General features: G+C 46.4%; 1 protein-coding gene across 1 annotated transcript; it reads left to right on the top strand.

Annotated features, from left to right (window-relative positions):
• Positions 1-907: 907 nt before the first annotated feature.
• On the top strand, positions 908-20,980 carry LOC103188160 (SH3 domain and tetratricopeptide repeat-containing protein 2). Its single transcript, XM_042340062.1, is given in 20 exon segments — positions 908-916; positions 1,033-1,129; positions 1,757-1,904; positions 3,202-3,338; positions 4,041-4,236; positions 6,086-6,099; positions 6,461-6,656; positions 7,801-7,934; positions 8,056-8,111; positions 8,518-8,666; positions 8,668-8,917; positions 8,920-9,373; positions 9,677-10,146; positions 10,344-10,365; positions 10,628-10,808; positions 14,000-14,290; positions 17,984-18,095; positions 18,862-19,012; positions 19,591-19,787; positions 20,774-20,980. Coding segments are annotated over 20 exon segments (3,471 nt in total).
• The last annotated feature ends 6,093 nt before the right edge of the window (positions 20,981-27,073 follow it).

Genomic DNA, 27,073 nt, shown 5'->3' on the forward strand with positions numbered 1-27,073 from the left:
TGGGTCCTTATAAATAGATGGGGGGAAAAAAGGGTAAGCCAGCACATTTGTTTGGAGAATATTAAATACATTCGGTAAACAGCTCGAATCAAAGGGCGTAGTGTTTTGTGACCATTCTTGAAATACTTTTTGCTCCTTTAATGTATCTTCATTGGAAACTGGGTGTCCAGGCCAAGGAACATGTCACATTAAACTATAGCTGCAGGAAGGAAGCAAGCATAAACCCTCCAATTGGGAAGCTAGCCCAAAGTATTTCATCTTTTTTTCCAATGGAGGGCCAATGATTATTCCAAAACAATTACGTTTTATAAGCAGTGCTTTGTTTTTAGTCAGGCAAGTGCCTGACACATGCAGATACCCATCACCGTGCCAAACCAGACTGAGAGGTCCATGCTTCCCACCGACACATTGAAATTCCTGTGTTTGGAAATGAATTTGCACTCCCTCCCCAGAGAGAGTCAAATGCTGGGGGGGGGTTCCCTTTCTTTAACAGAGGGCAGACTTTTAATTCATTTCAGCTGTCACCCAGTCTCTTAATGTTAATCCAATGGGTTTATATGAAGCCCAATATGAGTGATTCCTTTGCACAGTTTGTTAATCATCAGGAGAGTTCAGACTGAGGAGAGGCTATGAATGGAATCTATCTGAGTTTAGGTATCAGCCTGGCTCAGTTGGTAGCACTCTGACCTTTGGGCTAGAAGGTTGAGGATTCAAGCCCCCAAGGCAGGAATTGAGCTCATGCATGTATGAGAACAGTTATCACACTTCACAGCAATTACAAGTGAAGCTCTTTGAGATGTTTCAGAAGTTACAGTGCTCCAAGATTCCTGCGTGAAGGCCACTATATTGATGTTTTGGCATCATAGGCATGACACCAAATGTAACTATTATCATTTTATTCGTAGCGATGGTAACTGTACTTCAAAGTAACTTGTTGTTTGGAAGTCTTTGAAGTTATTTTAATATGTTGAAGTGTTTTTCGGCATACAAGTGAAATTATTCTTTCAACGAAAACTCAAAATTTATTTGTAGGTAAGCTGGAGCATCAGTGAGAATCCCACTTTTCTGATCTGGATTTTTGCTCTGATGACCGTTCCTGAGGGACTGAACCAGAGTACATCCTCTACAGGTACTGTACTGCAACCGCAAAAAGAAGCTCTATGACTACTTCCTGAGCTCCAACTCATTGAGTTTCAAGAGTGTTTCCTTGGCTCTTGTGTGACATAGTTCCAAGTCACTATTTCCCTATTTGTTACACCAGTGATCTAGGGACTAAATCAGGCACTATAAGACGGGCAACATGGGAGGAGAGGGAGCATTGGGGAGGGGGAGCAGAGCATAATAATAATCCTTGCATTTGATATAGCGCCTTATCACATGGTTGAGAAAACTCAAAAATGCACGATAAAGTGGATTGACTGTGTATTTTGTGGGCAAAACATGGCAGTCAATTTACCACAGCAGCGTCCTACAAACAGCCATGGAGCGAGTGACCAACTTTATTTTTGGGTTTGTTGCCAGGACACCAGGAGGTGGGAAACGCCCTTCTGTTTTCAATTAGTATCACAGGATCTTTAATGTACACGTGAATAGGCAGCCGAGGCCTTGGTTAATATTTGTGGGTGAAAGATGGCAGCCAGTTGCGCACGGCAGTGTCCCACAAACAGCCATGGAGTGAACGACATTGGGGAGAGTAGTGGCAAACTGTGTACACTGTTTTCTTTTACAACAGCGTGTGTTTCTTTTATCCCCCCAGTCCCAGGCATGGCACTGACATATTGCGTAATGAGAAAGAAGTCTGGAGTTTTTGATCATGAGTTTCAGGAGACCGTATGGAAGAGACTGCGTATTCTGGAGGGCCAGAACAAGGAAGTTCTGGCACTCTTTAATATAAGATGCTCATGGTTTGTGTGTCTGTGTGTGTCCAAAACAAATGTTGCTGTGTTAATTCAGATTCTTTTACGATCTGAGGAAAATCAAGTCAAAATTTAAGAATTTTCCCAAGTCCTGCATGATTTTAAATTATAAGCTAGCGATCTGAAAGGCTAAGGCTGTGAGAAATGTTGAGTCTCTCGTGCTGTAGGAGCTCTCATAATAATAATCCTTCCATTTGATATCACATTATCACATCTTTGAGATGTCTCAAAGTGCTTCAAAGATTATACTGTAAAGTGAATTGACTGTATATTTTGTGGGCGAAATGCGGCAACCAATTGCACACAGCAGTGTCCCATAAACAGTCGTGTATTGAGTGACTAAATGATTATTATTTTAAATTTTTGTTTGAATGTTTGGATCGTGGCTCTGGTATTTTGATGTTAGCTTCCATTACAAAATACGTCAAAGAAGCTTTCTGTCCTCCCGATGTGAATGACACTATACAAATGTGATCTTGTTGTTGTTGTTGTTGTCAGAGATGACTGGTATTCCCATGTCTCAGATTGCATAACTGCAAAGACTCATGTACATCTGATGTACATTTTCTCAGGCAAATGTTACCTCTTTGTCCCACAAACTACTGAGTGATGGCAGAGTTTAGCCACAGTCATGTGCTGAGCAAACACATTCTCTCTTATCATGTATCCAGCCAACAGTGTGAAGCACATTGATACATCCTCCTGACGTAAAAGATTCTATACTGAGAAAATTACTTTAGGATGCACCAACAACAACGTGCGCCCTCACACAGTGTAGCATCTCAGAGCGCTTTTTTGTTCTGAGAAGGTAGAACAAGAGGACATATTTAGAATTGCAAAGGACAACTTCAGGTCCGATATCAGGAAGTTATAAAAACAGAAGTTACTGGGAACGCTCAGCAAGTCAGGCAACATCTATGGAGAGCGGAAAGTGAATTAACGTTTCAGGTCGATGACGCTTCATTGACCTGAAACGTTAACTCACTTTTCTCTCTCTTTAGATGCTGCCAGACCTGCTGAGTGTTCCCAGTGACTTCTGTTTTTTTTTCAGATTTCCAGCATTTGCAGTATTTTACATTCAGGAAGTTATACTTTACCCGGAGGGTAATTAATGACTGGAACAGGTTGCCAGGAAACATAGCTAAGGCCAAGACAATGGACTAATTTAAAAAAAACAACTCGATGGCGCAATGGAACAACAGTAGGGTGGGTAATCTGGAAGGATGAGATCAGATGGGCTTGAAGGATTTGCTTTGTTCAAACCAATCTTGGGATCCTGTTATAGTGCATTATATCACTGCTTTTGCTTATGTTTCTTACTTTCATCGAGGCTGGTCACCATCAACACAGAAAATGATCTCTTCATTCTCACCTTTAAGACTGTTCAAGAAATCTGGAAATTTTCAAATTATCTTTCTCTAGGTATTGCTTTGTCGCTGTTAAGATGCCTCAAAGTACTTTGCAAGATTTACTGTTAACTGTAGTGAATGTGTATTTATTAGGTGAACACAGCAGCCAATTTTGCTCACAGCAATGTTCCATAAACAGCCATGTTTGTCATCACTGTTCAGGCATCATAGACAATGCATACAGTATGGGAAAAAGGCATGTAAATGGGACTGAATCCTCTTTCAAAGAGGCATGATGGGCTGAATGGACTTTGTATTCATCTATTGCTCATCCTCCTCTACCTTGTTTGACTCTGTGACATGTTACACTACATGTATGGATGAAAGTTGTTGTTGATGTTCTATGTTGTATATTTCTATGGGTTCAATCTGTTTCCTATATGAAATGTTATGAGAGTTATCAATAGCAAACTATGCAGTTTTAGTTGGTTAGACTCCAGCAGTATCCCAACATCCACTCTGGGGGTCCTCAATCCTTGGCTCTTGCACCCAATACCTTCTGCAATCAGGTAAGCAGGATGCGTGTGCATTCGCGTCCAACAATCTCTGCGATTTCCATCAGTAGGTGGGAGGCATGGAATTCTCAGTTTGGTTTAGAATTCTTAAACATGGTGATGGGTGTCAGACATTTGGCTGACCAAAAAACAAACGTTATGACACACAGCAAAGATCTCCATTGATGAATTGCTCCACAACCAACACTCTTTCCTTGCAGGTTTTGTCAGTCGCTGTTTGGAGAACCAGTTGTTTGACAGCCTTTTCTGGCTGGATGTTGTTCTCATAGATGTGACACTCCAGGTTGAAGTGAATGAAGCCCAATTCTCCGTGATATATCTGGACCTTCTGTTGCAAGAAGGTGAGGCAGCCAATTTGGCTCGTGCAGAGTCAGGAATGTCAGTGAACGGGGCAGAGTAATTTGGATTAAGAAACATGATAAAACATGCAGGCAGCAGTCAGATACTCCAAACTCCAGATGATTCCCAAAATCTGAGGAAGTTGAGCTGTGACAATATCCAATAAACAACTAGTTAAGCTAAGACCTTCAGGCTTGTTAATAGACATTCCTGGGTGGTGCAAAAGCTTAGGCAAGTTTCTTTACTTCACATATCTGTTTACCTAGTAGTAAGTAGGACCCCAGTTGTTAGTTAATTGTCAGATTGCTCTCCAGGATAATACTCTCTTCGAAAAATAAAATAATAAAATATTTGGTCAACCAATCCATGATTGTTTGTGTGATGCAGTACTGCTGTGCGCAATTGGCTGCCGCAAAATATACAGTCAATCCACTTTAGAGTATATTCCGTGAATTGTTTTGAGACATTTCAACAACGTGATAACGCACTGTATCAAATGCAAGGATTATTATTAACTCAGAAGGGATCATTGACCTGTGTGTTCCCTGGTACAATTAGAGGATCACTGGATGATTTCATATAATCCTCAACAATGTCAGCATGCTGAGATTCTAACCTGTGTGAAGGGCATCATATAAAGTTTTTGTTGTCAGCAACAGCAAAGGATGCTTTGCAAGACTGCGTTCACTAAAACTGCCTGCGGATGTTAGGATGTCAATTTCACTGTGAAATAACTAAGACTCTCAGAACTGTAAGATCCTGCAGTAATGTTCCAGCAAACAAAAGTGTTTAATTACAGCTTGCAGTTGACCACAAATTTCAATTTCCAACCTTCTCACAAATCCACTACCTTGATATATAGTTTCCGATATGGAATCCAATTAGATAGCATATAAATTCCAGCAAGAATTAATATCCGGAGGATTGCTTCCAATAAAATTCACAAATTAAACTTTCTGATAGGATTAGCTCCCTGCTTGTGTAGTGAGCAGTCTCCAAGCACAGACTTCGTTACTCAACTCCTTAGGAGGACATCCCAAGGTGCTGAACAGTCGAGGGTTTGCGTCCAAGCTGGGGGTTGGAGTCAATAGGGGTTGGGGCCAATGCGGGTGGGAAAATGACCAAAGATTAAATCAAAGAGGAAGGTCTTGAGATGGACCTTGAAGGAGGTGAGAGAAAGAATTCTGGGATGGAGTTCCAGACTGGGGTAGAAAGGCTTAATATTGCCTACTAAGTAAGTAGGAACCTGATTGGTAATCGATTAGCGAATCACTTTCTGAGGGTAATAATCCTTCAAAAAATTGATAAAATTTGGTCACTCAATCCATGACTGTTTGTGGGACACTGCTGTGTGCAATTGGCTGCCACGTTTCTCCCACAAAATATGCAGTTATTCCACCTTACTCAGACGTTATAAGGTGCTATATCAAATGCAAGGATTGCTATTATATTCTGTGAAGAACTTTGAGACTTCTCAATGACATGATAAGGCATTATATCAAATGCAAGGATTATTATTATTATATACACAACTTGACAAAATAATATTGTCAGGTGGTCAATGACTCTGGGATCTCTTCACAGATGGTTTCTGAAGACTTGTACAGGGAGTGTTGCTGAACACAAGGAAATGACAGAGGATCATTTTCCCCACCCCATTAGTATGTAATAATAATCCTTGCATTTGATATAGTGCGTTTCACGTCTTCTAGACGTCACAAAGCGCTTCACAGAATATACTGTAAAGTGAATTAATTGTATATTTGTGGGCAAACACGGCAGCCAATTGCGCACAGCAATGTCTCACAAACAGTCGTGGATTGAAAATGACCAATTTATCATTGTTTTTGTGTTTTGGAGGGATTATCATTGTGTCAATAGGTGAAATTTTGCCTTTTTCTATTAGAACCATTCTCTCAGGCAATCTCCCCCTTTCCTCTGTTGAGTTTGCTGTTTGTCTGTTGAGGTAGACGTTGAAGATCAACTTAGTCATTATTTCCTTCTTGCTGTAATGGTCTTGTTCATACTCGTAGTTTCATCCATTTCTATTCAAAGTGGGAACCATTAGTCTTTGCATGTCCCTACGAGACCTGCCAACATGTTTGCTATGGCTTACACATGGCACAGAGACACGTTTCAGTGAGGTTTATGGAATGGATGGAAAAGTGTTTGTGTGTGAATGGATGGAAAAGTTACCTCGGCCAAACTCTTTTTCTATGGTGGGTGCATGGCCCCTGTTCATCGTCGAATTGACCCCTGACAAGTAACCTCTGTTTTCTAGGTACAGGTACCTGTTTTGCAGCGATGATTTACGAGGGAGATGAAAAAGATGAACTGTGTTTCTGTGAGGGGGACAGAATCAAAATCATTGGCTTCCTCCTGTCTAACCTAAAGTGGTTTATGGGGAAGTCCTTATCTACTGGAGAGACTGGCTTTGTCCAAGTAAAGCACGTGTTTCCAGAGGAATTCAAGGCAGTGTGAGTACAACTACAACAAGTTTTCATTTATAGAGCGCCTTTCACGTCGGGAGGATGTCCCAAGGCGCTGGACAGTTGGGTCAGGACCTGAGCAGGGGGGAAATGGTCAGGGTGAGGGAAGGGAGGGTGCGAGGAGGGGATAGAGAGTCGAGAGGGGAGCTGAAAGGTCAAAGAGAAAGGTCTTGAGACCGGCCTTGAAGGAAGAAAGGGAGGAAACAAGGCGAAGGCACTGGGAAATGGAGTTCCAAAGCCTAGGGGCTGAGAGGCTGAAGGCCCGGCCACCGATGGTAGGGTGGTTGGGGCGGGGGATGTGGAGCAGACCGCAGCCAGAGGAACGGAGGATATGGGCAGGTAAGTAGGGGGATAGTAGGTCGGAGAGGTAGGAGGGAGCAAGGCCGTGAATGGAGCTTTCCATTCACACACTGAAATATTCCAGTCCCAGATTGATATAATAATAATAATAATAATAATCCTTGCATTTTGATATAGCGCTTTTCAGGTCGGGAGGACGTCCCAAAGCGCTTCACAGAAGACACTGTAAAGTGAATTGACTGTATATTTGTGGGCAAACGCGGCAGCCAATTGCGCACAGCAATGTCCCACAAACAGTCGTAGATTGAAAATGACCAATTTATTATTGTTTTTGGTTTTTGGAGGGATTATTATTAGGCGTGTGCTAGATAGATTCCCGAGCAGGCCAAACCCTTGTGAAAGTTTCCTTACTTCACATGCCTCTATTTACCTAGCAGTAAGTAGGAACCCGGTTGTTTGTCAATTGGTGGATCTCTTTCCGGGGGTAATAATCCCGCTAAAAAAAATAACAATAATAATTTGTTCACTCAATCCACGACTGTTTGTGGGACACTACTGTGTGCAAACTAACTTCTGCGTTTCGCCCAAAAAATACAGTCACTCCACTGTATAGCATATCCTGTGAAGCACTTTGAGATGTCTTAACAATGTGATAAGGCGCAATGTCAAATGCAAGGATGATTATTATTATAGTTTGCTCTGAGTCAGATCAATACCTGATAAGCCTCACATTCGCTGCCGTATCTCTGATCACATCTCACACTGATGGGCTTCCTTCAGGCTATTGGTCAAGGGCTTTGAGTGGACTTGGAAGCTAACTTTTTATTTACAGGGAAACAAATCTCCAGTTCCTGAGTGATGAACAGAAATCCTCTTTAATGGTATTTGAAAAGCACGATGAACAATACTACATCGACCTCCTGAATAAACTCCCCAAAAATGATATCAGCTTTGTGTATCGCTCAGGTGATTCATTATTTAAATGTAATCTAGCTTTCTCTTTTGTATTTAAAATATAACCCCCCTTCCCCACTCCCACATATATAACTCTTCACAGCATCCTTCTCATCCCATGTATTCATCTCAGGAAGAAAATGGATAGTGGCGTTCTGTGTCAGTGTGACTTTGTTATTGCTGTTGATGGTGATTGAAAGCTGCTTAGTGCTGATCTGCCCCATAGTTCACGCTACTTTCCCATACTTCTTAGACAGATAGCCTGGAACCTGCTGTATCCTCACTCTCTGTTTCTTTGCATGAGACGTTCTCCTAACGTTAAACAAAAATCCCATTTGCCTGTCCAGATGGACGTTAAAGATTCCGCAGCACTGCCCTGGCCGATAATCTCCCAGATAAAATACGTCATTCACTTTATTGCTGCGTGCAAATTGACTGCCACTTTCACCTACAAATAGCCAGCCACTACACTTTAAAGTAAATCCCATGAAGTGCTTTGAGATGTGAAAGGTGCTGTACCAAATGTAAGGAATATTTATTTGATATTATTTTCTATTTCAGGATCCGTAAAGAGCCTGCCGAGTGGCTATGCTAGACACGCCAGCGTGGGGAACTTCGTAGAAGCCAGTTTTTTGTATCGGATGAGTCCGAAGATGGAGCCGGTGAACCCAAGTTCTACATAGACCTGAACCCAGGAAATCTGGAAGACCCTGAGGTCTTTGACCCCATCCTATCATTCCTGAATGTATAACATACACTTCCACCATTTGTACGATCATTCCTTTTCCTTCCTGAGTTGCATGCTGTACGGAGTAACAAAAGAGCGAGAGGTTCTGCAGTATTTGAAACTGACCAGGGAAGTGGCCAGGAGGAGCCAGATGACTTGGGCTTTGTGCAGAATCTGTTTCCTGTTCGGGAGACTTTGTGCCAGGAGCATGCGGTACTCTCAGGCCAGGATCTACTTCGAGGAAGCCATGAGCATGGCTGGGGGTGGCTATGATTCTTCGATCTGTGCTTGCAGACAGCGTTGTACGTGAACCTGGCATCTGTGTACCTGAAGCAGAAGATGAAAGACAAGGGTGAAGCGCTGGCAGAAAAGGCTACGTCCCTTCTCCTGTGCATCACACATCACACGTTCAGCTCAGAAAACGAGCTGGACATCCTCAACATTGCCCTCGGGAAAGCTATCCTCACCGACGACTGCTACCTGGAATCCCGCATCTGTTTCCTGGTGGTGAGGCTTTTCCTGGCAGTTGGAAAGGGTGAGGAAGCGCTGCCCTATGCCAAGCACCTCCAGTTCCTTTCCAAACAATTTGGTTTGCAGCGAAGAATCGTCCCGATTGAATTGAATGTTCTCCTGGCCGCACTGTATGCTGATAAATGCTTGCCACGTCTTGCACTGGCTGCAGTCAGACTGGCTCAATCCAGCACGGGATGGATCGTTGCAGAAGGCTGACTTTGTCATTAAAATCCTCTCGAAGTTTCAGCCACAGAACATTTGCTGTAACACCCTCCTTACATAGGTTGCACTTTATCTCCATGAAGCTTTGAGCTTCTTTGAGCCTGGGACCATCCACGGAAACACACAGAGATGCTTGTTGCTAGCTCTGTCTATCTTCCACCAATGACATGCTTCATACGAAGAGGCCATCCAGTACCTGAACAAGTCTTCAGAAACAGGGCAGCCCACCAGTGCTGAGGAGACATTCACTACTTCTGTCTCTCTGGCTTGGCTGCACATTGAAGACAAACAGCCAACCAAGCATCAGCAATATTGAATTCCCTTTTACAATCATCGCACGAGACTGAGCAGCGCGGAGTAGTCTACAACATGTTGGCAATTTCTCAAAGGGAAGAAAAACGGCTGAAGGAAGCGTTGAAAAGCTGCCTCACTGCTCTCATGATTCCAGAGGAGACTGTGCTGAAACGAAACCAAGCCCTGGCTCAGGCCAACACTGGCTCTCTGATGCTTAGTTATAAATCTTTCACATTATCCGGACGTTACCTGAGGAAATCCCTCCAGCTCTACTTAGAAATGGACGACTGCACCTCAGACGAGGGTTTTGTGCAGGTTCTTCTCTGGTTAGGGCAATACCACGTAGACAGAGGGATGAGAGAGGATGGGAGGCTCCACTATGAGCTAGCACTTGCGACGGCTATGAGCAGCAATGATATTCACTGTAAGGACGGCACCATAATACACAAGCATATTACACTCACTATTGTTGGACACCTCTCTCCATCTGCCCAGTGACCATGAAAGAACCCAGGGCACAATTCAAATAGAGAAGCGAGTTTCTCACTCACCACCCACCCCCGCCCACCGGGTCCGGCCTGACAAACTCCCGGATAAAATTGGTCATTCACCTCATGGCTGTTTGTGGGACATTGCCGTGTGCAAATTGACTACGAAACACATAGTCACCACTCTTTGTGAAAACCTGTTAAGTGCTTGACGCTATATGTTTCTGCCCCCACCCTCTGGAACTCCATCGAGAGCCCCTATGCCTCACCTGCTCCCTTGTCTTCTTCAAGGCACATCTCAAGATCTTCCTCTTCGACCGCTCCTTCAATTATCTCCCACCTCCACCCTATATAAGGATTATATATTTAATTCCTCTGAAGCACTTTGACATTTGCTGATGTCATAAGTCGCAATATCAAATGCAAGTCTTATTAGTATCATTATTATTTTATTTATTTAGGCCAAATCCAGGCCGTTGAGCTGCTCTGCAACTTCTATGAGATGGTTTTACCCAGTAAATGACAATGCATTGTTTATTATGAGCACTGGCTGAAACTTGTTCCCAATGTGAAGGACAAAGAGCAAGAGTTAAAAATACTCAACACACTTAGTCACCTTTACCTGTGTCTTCACACCAAGAGGTGAGTGTGGATGTAGATCCCAGATTCATTGGCTCCCCATTCCTCAGAAGATCGAGTTCAAGATCCTTGTCCTCACTTTTAAAGCCCTCCACAGTCTTGCTCCTCCTTACTTCTGCAATCTACTAAAACGTTGCAAACCTTCCGCTCCCTCTGCTCAGTGGGCCCTGGCCTACTCCGTGCCCCCTGCCCTGCATGTCCAATCATCATCATTCGGGCCTTCAGACTCTCTGCCCCCACTCTCTAGAAATCCACCCTGGAGCCCCTTCACCTCACCCGCTCCCTAGCCTCCTTCAAGGCCCATCTCAAGAACTTCCTTTTTGATCGATTTTGGTCATTCTCCCTCCTCCACCTCCACACCTTTTGACTCCAACCCACAGCTCAGTTGCAAACATTTCACAGTCCAGCTTCTTGAGACATGTCCCGATGTGAAAGGCGCTATATAAATGTAATTTGTTGTTGTAAAATGGGATCAACCGAGTACAGAAATAGACTGAAACATCAAGTCATGCCATTTACTGTTGAGCCAAGACCGGGTGTGGGCAGTCCAATATGACAATTTACGTTTACATCGAACCCTTCACACAGAATAGCATCTCAGAATGATGTACTGGGTTGGATGCTGACAATTGTTTGGTTGAAGAGATAGGATTTAAGATGGAATTTAAAGATAGTTAAAGGGGGTGGTGGTGGTGGGGAGGGGTGGGGTAGGTGTAGGGTTTGTGGAGGCACCCGGGCTGGGGTTGGGAGTGGTGTCTAAATTTGGGTTGTCTATGACAAGTCATAGCCTGGAGAGGAGTGTGCAGTGGTGACCCCCAGGGGTTGGAATTATGAACCACTGCTCTTATTGATCTACATAAATGACTTGGACTTGAGTATAGGGAGTACAATTTCCAAGTTTGCAGATGACACTAAACTGAGAAAAGTAGTAAACAGTGAGGAGGATAGAATCAGGCTGCAAGAGGACATAGACATACTGGTAAAATGGGCAGACGTGGCAGATGAAGTTTAATGTGGAGAAATGCGAAGTGATATGCATTTTGGGAGGAAGAATGAGGAGAGGCAATATAAGCTGATGGTACAATCTTAAAGGGGGGGGGAAGGAACAGAACGATCTGGGGGTTCTTATAAGTAAATCTTTGAAGGTAGCAGGACAGGTAGATAAAGCTGTTAAAAAGCCTATGGCATACGAGGCTTTATAAATAGGGGCATAGAATACAAAAGTCAGGAAGTTATGATGTATTTTTATAAAACACTGGTTATGCCTCAGCTGTGTTCAATTCTGGGCACCACACTGTAGGAAGGATGTCAAGGCATTGGAGAAGGTTCAAAGGAGATTTACCAAGATGGTACCAGGAATGAGGATGCCTCAGTTATGAGGAGAGACTAGAGAAGCTAGGATTATTCTCCTTGAAGCAGAGAAGGTTAAGGGGAGACGTAATAACCTGACCTAACTGTACAGCGCCTTGGGACGTCCTCCCGACGTGAAAGGCGCTCAATAAATGGAATCTTGTTGTTGTTGTAATAGAAGTTTTCAAAATTATGAGGGGTTTCCATAGGGTGAACAACAACAACAAATTACACTTGTAAAGTGCCCTTCACGTTGGAAAGATGTCCCAGGGCGCTGGACAATCAGGGGTTTTGGACCCGAGCTGGGAGTTCGGGTCAGGAGGGTGGGAGGGCAAAGGTAGTGGGGGTAGGAGGGTGGCCAAAGGCACGGTCGAAAAGGAAGGTCTTCAGATGGGACTTGAAGGAGGCAAGAGAGGGGTGAGGTGGATGGATTGCAGAATCAAGTTCCAGAGTGTGGGGGTAGAGATGCTGAATGCCCGACCGCCAATGGTGAGGCAGGAAGTGTGGGGAACCTGAAGCAGGCTGGTGTCCGATGAGCGGGAGGAGCGAATAGGCTGATTTGGGGTTATGAGGTCGGAGAGGTAGTGAGGAGCAAAACCGTGGAGGGCCTTGAAGGTAAGAACGAGGGTTTTGGATTCAACTTTTTGAGGAATGGGGAGCCAGTGAAGCTGGGCAAGAATGGGGGTGATAAGTTTGCGGAGCCTGGTGCGGGAGAGGACACGAGCTGCAGATTCTGAATAATCTGCAGCTTGTGGAGGGAAGAGTTGGGAAGTCCAATGAGCAGGCAGTTGGTGTAGTCAAGCCGGGACGTGATGAAAGTGTGGATCAGGGTCTTGGCGGCCTGCGGTGAGAGGCAGTAGTGGAGTTGGGTAATGTTGCAGAGATATGAAAAGGTGGAATGGGTCACGGCATGAATGTAGGGTTTGAAGAATAGCTGAGGGACTAAAAGGACACCGAGGTTTTGTATTGGCTCAATGAGGTGAAGAGTGCAGCCATGAATGGTGAAAGTGGCTGAGGTGAGGAGGCGCTCCTGGGTGCCAACCAAGAGTGCCTCTGTCTTGTCAACATTGAGCTGAAGGAAGTTGGCTCTTGTTCAGGCATTGATGTCAGGCAGACAACGGTCCTGGAGTCTAGCGTGGAGGTGGCGAGATAGAGTTAGGTGTCATGGATATACGTGTGAAAATTTACCTCATGCGTGCGGATGACATTGCTGAGCTGGAGCATATATTTCATAGATTAAAGAGAAAGGGACCAAGAACAGAGCCCTGAGGGTCACCACATGTGACAGTGCGGGGACTAGAGGAGAAGCTGTTGGTGGCCACAAAGTGCAGACGGTGGGAAATGTAGGATTGGAACCAGGCAAGAAGTGAACCATTGAGGTGGAGGTGAGAGGCGAGACGGTGTAGAAGAATAACGTGGTCAACAGTATTGAAATTGGCCGAGGGGTCGAGAAGTATTAGGAAACAGAGAGAGCCCTGGTCGCAGGTGGACAGAATGTTATCTATCACTTTGACCAGAGCTCTCTCCATGCTGTGAGCAGCATGATATCCAGATTGGAGGGGTTCATGAAGGGAATGCTGGGAGAGGAAAGAGCAAAGCTGGGAAGCGACGACTCGTTCCATAACCTTTGATAGAAAAGGAAGGTTTGAAATTGGGCAGTAGTTGGAGAGCAGAGATGGGTCAACAGAAGGTTTTTTGAATGGTGATGGTGATGATGGCTGTCTTTAGGGTAAGGTACCAGCCTCCTTCGGTCTCCGAATGGCCTCCTTCTGTGCTGCATAATTCTATGATTCTATAAGTGCAGTTGGACTCTGCTGAAGCACTGAAGGTGAGAGAAACCTTAGTTCTTACAAGTCATCCATAGACTTCACCAAGCAGAGGCTGAAGAGCTTCATTGATCTGGGAATGAAGGAGAAGGAGGCGGGAGTCTGGCTAATGGCTGGAAAAATCTATCACATGAAGCAAAAAGATGAACTGGTTGAGCTGTACCTTCAGGTAAGTCACCAGCTCGGAGGCAATAAATCTCGGCAGAGCTTTGAGTTGAACTCCATGTTTATTAAGCAGCTCATGGGAAAAACTTCCACAATTGATATTGACGAGAAGCCCATTACTCACTTGTCTAATGGCAAGCTGCTGTCAGTTCGAGTCATTCTCCGGTTTCTGAACAGAAAAAATAAGCCTTGAGCAGAGGGGAAGTTTCACGTCATGGCTGTTTGCAAGATACTGCTGTACGCAAATCGCCTGCCTCGATCGCCCTACAAATATACAGTCACCGTGCTTGACCATAAATTCTGTGAAGCATTTTGAGACATTCTCCTGACCTGATAGGTGATTGTCCTCTGGCTGAGTATAGGATAGTTGCAGAGCGGAGTGATCAGTGAGGAAAACTATTTAGAAAGGCACTTAAAACTATAGCAACTGTTCCCAATCAAAGTTACACTTCGCCCCACAACAATAACAACCAATTACATTTGTACAGCGCCTTTCACGTCGCAAGGATGTGCTAAGGCACTGTGCACAGAGTTTAACGAGAAAGGCCGCATTCGGTGCCCACTGAATGTCGACGGGGAGTCTATTTTGCAATATTTCTTTACAGGATTTCTTAACAAGAAACCTTGCCTCAGGGAGTTTCTTGCCTTAGCTAAATCGTCATTCTACTCCAAGACAATCTTGGAGGCCAAGGACAACCCCAGGCTCCTCTGCTCATCCTTTCACACCTCGCCCATCCTCACCTCCAATGCCAACTGCAAGGTGATGATGCACATTCTCAAATCCAAAGTTGAGGTCAAATCCCTCTGTCTCCTCGTCCTCCTCGACCTATTGGCAGCATTCAATACGGTCGACCACGCTATCCTACTCCACCGCTTGTCCTCCCACCTCAACCTTCAAGGCACTGTCCTTGAATGGTTTAGGTCGTACCTTTCTCACCGTCTTCACTTTGTCTCAACGAATGGCTTCTCCTCCACCCCCCGTACTGTCTCATGTGGTGTCCCTCAGGGCTCTGTCCTCGGTCCCCTCCTCTTCACCCTCTATATGCTCCCCCTTGGTGACATCATCCGCAGACATGGAGTTAACTTCCACATGTATGCGGATGACACCCAACTCTACCTTTCCTCCTCTACTCTCAACTCCACGACCACCGATGTCCTGACAGCCTGCCTGTCCGACATCGAGTCCTGGACGAGAGACAACTTTCTTCAGCTCAACGTGCGAAAAACCGAGGCCCTCCTGATTGGCTCGCGTCAGCGCCTCCGCACCTCAGGTGCTGACACCTGATGCTTGGATCAGCATCCAAGGCTGCACTCTCCACCTCTCAAAGCCAGTCAGGAACCTCGGCATTTTGTTCGACCCTGAGCTGTCCTTTCTCCCTCACATCCGCACTACAACTGGCACCGCCTTCCATCACCTTCGGAACATCGCCAGACTACGGCACTACCTCACCCCTCACGCTGCTGAAACCCTGGTCCACGCCTTTGTCACCTCAAGGCTGGACTATGGGAACTCTCTCCTCGCCGGCCTTCCCGCCACCTCCCTCCACAAGCTGCAGGTCATTCAGAACTCTGCAGCTCGTGTACTGTCCCGCACCAGGCTTCGGGACCACATCACTCCCACCCTCGCTCGCCTCCACTGGCTCCCCATCCCCCAGAGGATTGATTTCAAGATCCTCATCCTCACCTACAAGGCCATTCACGGCCTTGCTCCCTCCTACCTCTCCAACCTACTATCCCCCTACCTACCTGCCCGTACCCTCCGTTCCTCTGGCTCTGGTCTGCTCCACGTCCCCCGCCCCAACCGCCCTACCATCGGTGGTCGGGCCTTCAGCCTCTCAGCCCCAGGCTCTGGAACTCCATCCCCCAGTGCCTTCGCCTTGCTTCCTCCCTTTCCTCCTTCAAGGCCGGTCTCAAAACCTTTCTCTTTGACCGTGCCTTCAGCTCCCCTCTCGACTCTCTTCCCCCTCCTCGCTCCCTCCCTTCCCTCCCCTCACCCTGACCATTTCCCCCCTCCTCGCTCCCTCCCTTCCCTCACCCTGACCATTTCCCCCCTGCTCGGGTCATGACCCAACTGTGCAGCGCCTTGGGACGTCCTCCTGACGTGAAAGGCGCTTTATAAATGGAATCTTGTTGTTGTTGTGTTGTTGAGGGGATACGCTCCGCTGCATCTGCCCTCCCATCTACTATCCCTTCCCCATCTCCCCCTCTCACCCTGGCCCCTACCCATCCCTCCCTCCAAACCTGTCTCCCACTCCACTCTCACCACCACTATAACCTGCATGAAACCAACCACCTACTCCCTCAACCCCATCCCTATCCCTCTCCTTACCTTCCAGCTCCACTTCCTTGCCTCTCAACTCACAAACATCATAAGCCTCTCCCTATTCATTGGTACTGTTCCCACCCCATTAAAAACAATGTCATCTAACCTTAAAAAACCACCCTGGACCCATCACTGCTCTCAAACTACCACCCCATCTCCAATTTCCCTTTCCTCTCGAAGGCCATGGAACGAGTTGTTGTTTCGCTCCTTCCTCTCCCACCACTGCCTTCATGAATCCCTCCAATCGAGTTTCCGTGCTGCCCACAAAGTGACATAAGACTTTCCGTCTATCTGAGACCAGTGCTCCCTTTGCCTCCTCATCCTCCTTGACATCTCTGCTGCCTTCAACGCCGTTGACCACTCTATCCTCATCCACCGCCTTTCCTCTCACCTCAACCTTCACGACTCTGTCCTTGTCTGGTTCAGATCGTACTTCTCACTCCACCTCCACTTCATCTCCACAAACGGTTGCTGCACAAACGTCTCATGTGGCATTCCTCAGGGCTCTGTCCTTGGTCCCCTCCTCTTCAATATTTATATGCTCCCTCTTGGTGACATCATCCACAGACATAGGGTCAACTTCCGCATGTATGCGGATGACATCCAACTGTACCTCTCTGCCTCCACCCTTGACTCTAGGACCACTGCTGTTGTGACAGAATGTCAGTCAGACATCAAGTCCTGGATGAGAGCTAACTTTCTTCAGTTGAACGTCAACAAGACTGAGGCCCTCCTGATTGGCTCCCGTCAGCGCCTCCACACCTTAGGCACCGACAGCATCACCATCCATGGATGCACACTCCACTTTACTAAGCCAGTCCAGAACCTTGGCGTCTTGTTTTACCCTCAACTATCCTTTCTACCCCACATCCGCGCCACGACGCGCTCTGCCTTCCCCCATCTCCTCAACATCACCAGGCTCCACCACTGTCTCACACCGCAGGCCACTGAAACCCTCATACATGCATCCATTACATCGAAGGTTGACTATGCAAACTCCTTGTTTGTCGATCTCCCCAACTTCATAGGCTACAGGTCATGTCCTCTCCCACACCAGGCTCCGTGACCCTATCACCCCCATCCTCACCCGACTCCACTGGCTTCCCATCACACAGAGGATACAGTTCAAGATCCTGGTCCTCACTTTCAAAGGCCTTCATGGTCTTGCTCTCCGCACCCCATACCATCCTGCTCACTCCCACCACTCAGTGGGCTCCAGCCTTCTTCACGACACCCGCCTTGCTTGCCCCACCATTGGCAGGTGGGCCTTCTGCCAATCTGCCCCCACCCTCTGGAACTCCAACCCGCAGTCACTCTGCCTCACCCCCTTGGGGCGTCCTCCCAATGTGAAAAGCGCTGTAAAAATGTAATTTTCTTGTTGTTGAAAGAAATGGAAAGATTTCATACTGAGAACGGGAACTCCAGTCTGATGAGCGTGGGACACTGACTGTTTGGCTGATGTAGCTGAGGCTTTCATTGGTGCTGGCTTTTGATTAAATGCTCCACATCACAAGCGGCCATACAGACAGCCAGGAGGACAGAGGACCTGGGCTTTACCATGACAATCTTCGAGGCAGCCAGAGATGTGTATTGCAATTGGTCCAGGAGGCGAGAGAAAGTCACAACGTAAGTGCTGACTGCACAAATGCAGCAACATACAAATTGCGAGAGGCATTAGAAGTAGGTTGATAGTAAGTCCTCCGTCTTCACAGCTCCATTAAGTCTGGCCTTAGTTCTGTTTGGAGAGAATCGGTGGTGCGATATCCCTTGATCCATTGGAGCATTCACCTCACAAGCGAGAGACCTGGGTTTGACTTGGGTTTCTTTTCCACCGCGCCTTTGGTCACCTTCTTCCTCCTCCCCCTGGCTCGGCCCCGGGCTCCGTTACTGTGAAGCGCTCTGAGACGCCGGCAGGGCGAAACTTCGGGAAAGTTTTCTTATTCCACATTCCTCTGTTTACTTAGCAGTAAGTAGGAACCTGGTTGTCAGTCGATTTGCGGATCGCTTTCCGGGTTCACTGTTCACAAAAAAATCACTATTTGTGGTTCACGCTGTGCGCAATTGGCTGCCATGTTTTGCCCGCCCACAAAATACACGGTCAATCTACTTTACAATATATTCTGTGAAGCGCTTTGGGACGTCTTAACAACATGATAAGCCGCTATATGAAATGCAAGGATTATTATTTTTTATTAATGCTGGGCAGCATGCTGTCCTCAGGCAGCAGGCGAGGATCAGTTTGGTGGCCAGTTCAGGACAGAGCGGGGATTGAAGGCACCTTCTGTGTAGCTTAGTTCTTCACTGAATAAAACAGTTGAGTTATGAGGCAAGCTTTGCATGTGACCCTGAAAGAAAACCCCCAGACTGACTTGCAGCTTTGTAAACTGTTCAGGACGGGGCTATAACTCTGGCGAGATTGGTGGGAGACCCTCACACAGAACTGGGACTTCTTAATAAATTAACGCAGTTGAACATGGCAGTGAGACATGCGGCGCTTGCCCTGGAATGCGCGATTGCGGCTGTCAGGCTCAGTGTGAACTTCGGTGAGTAATTACTATCTGCTCACATCTCTGTGTCCTTCAGTCTGCTCAAGAACTGCATTACTTCCAAGGATTATTATTATTATTATTATTTCACATATGAGCTTCTGCAGGGAGAAAGTATGCATTCTATTCCACATACCAGGAAGACTTCACAAGATCACAACATTGGTTCAGATGAAGAAGGCCCTTTGGCCCATCTGATCTCATCCCTCCAAAACACCCATCCTACTATTCTCCCATCACAGCATCATGCTACTCTCCAATTTCTTAGTCTCAGCCACCCTTTCAAGTCTTTGACCAATCTTGTGTTATCTTTCTCCTGGTGTCCTGGCTAACAATCCCCTGATAAAAATCATTCAGTCACTTCGTGGCTGTTTGTGGGATGTTACTATGTGCAAATTGACTGCTGCATTTGCCTTGAAAAGATGCTTTGAGATGTTATCCTGTGTGAAGGGCACTATATAAATACAAGCTGTTGTAAATCCAGTAAGGTACTTTGAAACGTTCTCCTGACAGGTGCTATATCAAATGGAGGATTATTATTTGTTATAATTGGCATTTTTTTTACTGATTATCAGGAGATCAGCTGAAGCAGCAGGTTGCATTTTATCGACTAGCCACAGTGTACTATTCAGCCAAGGAGTACAAGATGGCAGAGAATTATTACCTCAAGTCTCTGTCCCTCTGCTCTCAGCCGCTGCTCTGTGCTGGAGAGAGTAAACCCTATATGAGGGTTTACTGCAGGCTTGGAGAGATCACACTGCACCAACTCGAGGTGAAGCATTTATTGTAGTCAATTTCAACAACTTGTAAAGAGGTGTATCAGTCACAATGCTGCCCTTCAGTACATTGGAAGCATCTGTAGAAGTGATGAGTTTGAAGGGCTGAATGGTGATTTATTGCTAGCCCATGTGAAGGGCCCTATATAAATGCAACTTATGTTTGTGATGGTTGATTTCTCATTCCATGCCTTCTCATGTTTTAAGCTTCAGTAGTTCAAGTTAATGTGAAGGATCCCACGGCAAAAGAAGGGAGTTTCTCCAGGTGTCCTGGCCAACAATTCCCCAGGTAAAATTGGTTGTTCACTTCAAGGCTACTCTGCAGCATCGTGTCCACCACCACACCAAACTCGGTGACCCCATCTCCCCTATTCTCGCCTGACTCCACTGGCTTCCTATCCATCAGAAGATCCAGTTCAAGATCCTGGTCCTCACATACAAAGCCCTCCATTGCCTCGCCCTACCCTACCTCTGCGACCTCCTAACTCACTACCAACCCACCCGCTCCCTCCGCTCAGCCGGCTCCGGCCTGCTCCACGTCCCCTGACCCACCCGCCCCACCATTGGTGGGAGAGCCTTCAGCCACTCTGTCCCCAACCTCTGAAATTCCAACTGCCAGTCACTCCGCCTCGCCCCCTCCTTAGCCTCCTTCAAGTCCCGCCTCAAAACCCTCCTCTTCGAACATGCCATCGGTCTCCCCCTTTCCCTCCCCTCTCTTCTCCCTCCCTGACCTCAGCTCGGGTCTGAAATGCTGTACACTGTCCAGCGCCTTGGGACGTCCTCCTGATGTGAAAGGCGCTATACAAATAGCGCCTTGTTGTTGTTGTCTGTGGACCTTACTGTGTGCCAAATTGTCTGTTGCACTTTCAAAATTACAGTAACTCCTGTGAAGTGCTTTGAGATATCTTCCTGACATGAAAGGTAAGGAATTATCAAATGTAAGTATTATCATAATTATTATTGTTCTGTTCCTTGTTTTCAGGATGCACCTGATGCAGCTGTATATTTCCACATGGCTTTGGCTGCAGCGATGGAACTGGGGAGCAAATGGGGTTTGTTAATATCTGCACTTAGGCTGGACAGTATTTACAGGAACTACCTGAGGGACGAAGCTCTGTATTCGGAGTTCATTAAGAAAGTGACTGCACTCAATACAGGGCTGCACATTAGCAACAAGAGGCAAATTTGATTGATAACTTTTTTTGTGGACTAAAGCTTTGTCTTTGCACTCCCAACACTTGGACGGAGCTGCAGCACCACAAATATTCACTTGGTGACGTTGCTCAGAAGCACAAGTGCAATCTTTAGCAGCTCAGTAGTGCCACCAGAAGGCGTACAGCGGTACTGCAGACATTTTGAAATCCCTGAATTAATTATTGAATTAATTTTGAGAGCCACGTGCCTACTTTTGCTTTTTTAGGACATGGATGATCCCCTAGAAGCTGCTTTATGAACAGCTGTAAATCGGGTGGTATCCTTTCAGGCAACATATACAGCAGAAATTCCACCTATGTCTTGATTTACTCAGTTTTCTTAGGATCCAGAATTTGGCAAATTCTTAAATGCAGCCATAATTTCAGCTGGACGTTTGCAATGGTTTTCACCCCTAATTGTATGCCCACGTTATGACAAAGCGCTTGGTGTACTAGGTGGCCTCTGTATCAGTCCTTTCTCTGTATCGTGCAAGATTCCTCTCTGAGTGAAACTCCACTAATGAGAATATACACATGACGACAGCTAATCACAATGCTTTATAATAATAATAATCCTTGCATTTGATATAGCGCTTTTCACATCCTCTAGACGTCCCAAAGCGCTTCACAGAATATACTGTAAAGTGAATTGACTATATTTGTGGGCGAATGCGGCAGCAGTGTCCCACAAACAGTCATGGATTGAAAATGACCAATTTATTATTGTTTTTTTTTGGAGGGATTATTATTAGGCTCTGTGTGGAGTAAGGAAACTTGCCCAAGGTTTCGCCCTCTGCCTGGAAATGAACTCAGGTCTCTCACTTGCAAAGTGAGTGCTCTAACCACTGAGCTACAGGACTCAACTGCACAACAAAGGGATGCTTTCATCAGTGCCCTTCGCACTACAAAACAGTTGAGTTCAGCAATAACCTGCTTGTGTTTCCTTCCTCCCTCCTTCAATCGCAACGTTAAGAAATAGAAAAACCCTGAAACTGTAACTATGACACTCAGAGCTTTACCCAAGGTTAGACAAAGAAAAAAAGTCTTGACCTGGAGACAAGGCTCTCAGCTCAGGTACATACCTCCTTGATGATACTAAAGGCGAAGAGTGACCCTGAGTTCAGCGAACTCCTTTTATATTTTCCTAATTCCTCTCCTTTCCAATGTATCACACTGATACTTTTTCCCTCCAGCTCCTCCCCTTCCAAAGCTGAGGGTTGGGGTGGGGGAGGGCAGGGGGGGAAGCAGGGAGATCGAAAGCATGTTCGAAGAGGAGTGTCTTGAGGTGGGTCTTGAAGGTGGTGAGGGAGGGTGCGAGATGGAGGCACTGCGGGATGGAGTTCCAGAGGGTGGGTGCAGAGTGGCGGAAGGCCTGCCGCCAATAGTAGGGTGAGCAAAGCGGGGGATGTGAAGCAGGCCGGAGCCCGCTGAGTGGAGGGAGCGAACAGGATGGTAGGGGGTTCGGAAGTCGGAGAGGTTGGGAGGAGCAAGACCATGGAGGGCTTTGAAGGTGAGGACCAGGATCTTGAATTGTATCCTCTGTGTGATGGGAAGCCAGTGGAGTGGATGATCTGCAGCCTATGGGGGGAGGAGTTGGGGAGGCCGACAAGCAGTGAATTTGCATAGTCGAGCCTCGAGCCTCCCTCCTGTCTCTCTGATCTACTATCCCCCTATCTACCTGCCCGTACCCTCCATTCCTCTGGCTCCGGTCTATTCCACATCCCCCACCCCAACCGCCCTACCATCGGTGGCCGGGCCTTCAGCCTCTCAGCCCCGAGGCTCTGGAACTCTATCCCCCAGAGCCTTCGCCGCCTCCTCCCTTTCCTCCTTCAAGGCCGGTCTCAAGACCTTTCTCTTCAACCGTGCCTTCACCTCGTCTCTCGACTCTCTAACCCCTCCTCGCTCCCTCCCTTCCCTCCCCTCACCCTGATCATTTCCCCCCGGCTCTGGTTCTGACCCAACTGTACAGTGCCTTGGGACGTCCTCCCGACGTGAAAGGCACTCTATAAATGGAATCTTGTTGTTGTTGATGTAGTGAGGCATGAATGAGGATTTCAGTAGCCTGCGGTGTGAGGCAGTATCAGAGCCGGGCGACGTTGCAGAGGTGGGGAAGGCAGAACAGGTCATGGCGCGAGAAGCCACTTGAGGAGATGAAGTGCAGGCGGTGTTAGAAGTACGATCTGAACCAATCAAGGACAGCGCCATGGAGGTTGAGGTGAGAGGAGAGGTGGTGGATGAGGATAGAGTGGTCGACAGTGTCAAAAATATCAAGTAAGTCAAGGAGGATGAGGAGGCAGATGGATAGAATGTCATTTATCACTTTAACCAGGGCAATTTCTGTGCTGTGGGCAGCATGGAAGCCTGATTGGAGAGATTCGAGAAAGGAGTGGTGGTAGAGGAAGGAGCAGAGCTGAGAAGCAACAACTCATTCCAGGACCTTGGAGAAGAAGGGGAGGTTGGAGATGGGGTGTTAGTTAGAGAGTAGAGAACAACAACAGTAGCAAAATTACATTTATTGAGCGCCTTTCACGTCGGGAGGACGTCCCAAAGCGCTGAACAGTCAGGTGTCGGGGCCCGAGCATGGGGGAAGGAGACGTGTAGGGGTGAGGGAAGGCAGAGAGGTGGGAGGGCAACCAAAGGAACAATCGAAGAGAAGGATCTTGAGACCGGCCTTGAAGGATGCAAGGGAGGAAGCGAGGTGAAGGGACCGTGGGATGGAGTTCCAGAGTATGGGGGCAGAGAGGCTGAAAGCCCGGCCACCGATGGTAGGGCGGGTCGGGTGGGAGATATGGAGCAGACCGGAGCCGCTGAACGGAGGGAGCGACCAGGTTGGTAGGGAGTCAGCAGGTCAGAGAGGTAGGAGGGGGCAAGGCCATGGATGGCCTTTAAAATGAGGAAGAGGATCTTGAATTCGATCCTCTGAGGGATGCGGAGCAAGTGGAGTCGGGCGAGGGTGGGAGTGATGGGGTCGCGGAGCCTGGTGTGCGAGAGTACACGAGCTGCAGAGTTTTGGATGATCTGCAGCCTGTGATGGGAAGAGTTGGGAAGGCCGCTGAGGAGGGAGTTCCTGTAATCGAGCCTTGATGTGACAAATGCGTGGGTGAGGGTTTTGGCAGCCTGAGGGGTGAGGCAGTGGTGGAGTCTGGCAATGTTGCGGAGGTGGTGGTAGGCAGTGCCGATCATGGCGCAAATGTGTGGGAGAAAGGACCAAATAAGACCCCCAGGTTCCTGACTGGCTTAGTGAGGTTGAATGTGCAGCTGTGGATGCTGATCCTTCCAGTGCCCGAGGTGCGGAGGTGCTGGCGCGAGCCAATCAGGAGGGCCTTGGTCTTGCTAACGTTGAGTTGGAGAAAGTTGTCCCTCGTCCAGGACTTCACATCGATCAGGCAGTCTGTCAAGACGCCAGTAGTCCTGGAGTTGAGGGTGGAGGCAGAGAGATAAGAGTTGGGTGATCCACATACATGTGGAAATTTACCCCATGTCTGCGGATGATGTCACCAAGGGGGAGCATGTAGAGGATAAAGAGGGGGGTACCGAGGACAGAGCACTGAGGAACACCACACGAGACCGTGTGGGGGCTGGAGGAAAAGCTGTTTGCTGCGACGAAGTGGAGGCGGTGTGAAAGGTAGGACCTGAACCAGTCAAGGACAGAACCTTGAAGGTTGAGGTGGGAGGAGAGGCGGTGGAGGAGGATTGAATGGTCCAGGGAGGATCCTTTAAGGATAGGAATGATGACAGTGGTTTTTAAAGGGGTGGAACAGTACCAGAGGCTCCCCATCCCCTAGAAGATCAAACTCAATATCCTCATCATCACTTTTAAAAACTCCATGGCCTCGCTCCATCCTCTCACTGAGATCACCTGTGTCACTATTACTCCAGTTGTTTGCTTCGCTCAGCAAACTCCAGCATGCTTCATGTCTCCACTCGCTCTCTCTGCCTTACTGTCAGTCACTAGGCTTTCAGACATTCTGCCCCAACTCTCTGGAATTCCATGAATCTGGACCAAGATGGAATTTTACCCCATAAAAATCAGACAGTCAATTGGTTTTGCTCCAGAGACAAATTTTGTGATATTAAGGGGTACAGTGACGTGGAACAGGGATTAAAAGATCTGCCAAGAACTAATAAATAGATGGAACAGGTTTGAATGGTTGGGCTAAATTGCCTCCTTTCCTATTTTCCCTGTTGTACTTAAGTCTTTGAAGTTTGGTACATCGGCAAAACCTATTTGAAGACTGAAGACTTAATCTTCACAAACTACTTTGTTGAAGATTGAGGGAATGATTCATTTGGATTATAGCTAATATTTCATAATTTATTGAAAACTAAGAAATTTCCAATGAAAACTTAAAGATTAGATTTTTTGTGTCAAACATAATCTGTCTGCACCTCTGTGGTAAGACTCAGTGTCCATTGGATCTTTTATCAGGTGAATATACTCAACTGAAAGAGGGCTAATTTCAGTGAATTGAAAAGGGATCTAGCCAAGGTGGACTGGAAAGAAGGATAGGCAGGTAAAACAGCTAAAGAGCAATGGGAAGCCCTCAAGGAGGAGATAGTTCGGGTACAAAACAAATACATTCCCACAAAGCGGAAAGTTAGGGCAGCCAAAGCTCCCTAGATGACTAAGGGAATTTGGATTAAAATAAAACAGAAAAAGGAGACTTACGATAAATGTCAGGTGCAAAATACAGAAGATAATCAAACAGAATGTGCAGCTTGTACAAAAAGGGGAGAAGGATAAACCTGGAAACTACAAGCCAGTCAGCCTAATGTCAGTTATGGGAAAACTTCTAGATAATCCAGGATAAAATAAATTTTCACTTAGAAAAATATGGGTTAATAAAGGACAGCCAACACAGAGTTGTTAAAGGAAATCATGTTTAACAAATCTGATAGAATTTTTTGATGAAGTAATAGAGAGAGTGGATGAAGGTAGTGCAGTTGATGTAGTTTATATGGATTTTCAAAAGGCTTTTTTATTAAAGTGCCACACAATAGACTAATTAGAAAAATTTAAGCCCATGGTATTAAATAATAATAATAATCCTTGCATTTGATATAGTGCTTTTCATGTCAGGAGGACGGCCCAAAGTGCTTCACAGAACACACTGTAAAGTGAATTGACTGTATATTTGTGGGCGAACTAAAGTTTAACAAACCAAAACGAGCATAGATACAAAACTGGCTGAGGGACAGAAAGCAGAGAGTAGAGGTGAACGGCTGTTTCTCTGACTGGAGTGAAGTGTAAAGTGGTGTAACCCAAGGGGTCGGTATTAGGACCACTGCTCTTTTTAATCTATATAAATGACCTGGACTTAGGTATAGGGAGCACAATTTCTAAGTTTGCAGATGATACTAGGTTGGGAAAAGAAGTAAACTGTGAGGAGGATGTATCAGTCTGCAAGAGGACATAGGACATTAGACTGGTGAATGGGCCGACACGTGGCAGATGAAATTTAATTTGGAGAAATTCAAAGTGATGCATTTTGGGAGGAAGAATGAGGAGAGGCCATATAAGCTGATGGTACCATCTTAAAGGGGGTGAAAGAACAGAGACTTGGGGCTTCATATAAACAATTCTTGGAAAGTGGAATAAAGCTGTTAAAAAAAGTCTACAGGATACTCAATCTTATAAATAGGGGCATGGAATACAAAAGTCAAGGACTGCAAAGGAGATTTACCAGGATGGTACCAGGAATGAGGGACTTCAGATATCAGGAGAGGCGAGAGAAGCTAGGATTATTCTCCTTGGAGCAGAGAAGGTTAAGGGGAGACTTAATAGAAGTTTTCAAAATTATGAGGGGTTTGATATTTTTTTCGTACAGCGAGTTGTTTGGATCTGGAATGCATTGTCTGAAAGGGTGGTGGAAGTCGATTCTATAATAGCTTTTAAGAGAGAAGTAGATCATTATTTGGGGAGGACAAGTTTACAGGGCTATGGGGAGAGAGCAGGGGAGTGGGATAGAATTGGATAGCTCTTTTGAAAATGGCACAGACATGATGAGCCGAATGGCCTCCATCTGTGCTGTATAATTCTATGATCCTAGAAAGCGGAGAGCTGCAGCCCAGGCAGAGAGGATGGTGAT

The sequence above is a fragment of the Callorhinchus milii genome, unplaced genomic scaffold (assembly GCF_018977255.1).
Source record: "Callorhinchus milii isolate IMCB2004 unplaced genomic scaffold, IMCB_Cmil_1.0 Scaffold13, whole genome shotgun sequence".
NCBI lineage: Eukaryota > Metazoa > Chordata > Chondrichthyes > Chimaeriformes > Callorhinchidae > Callorhinchus > Callorhinchus milii.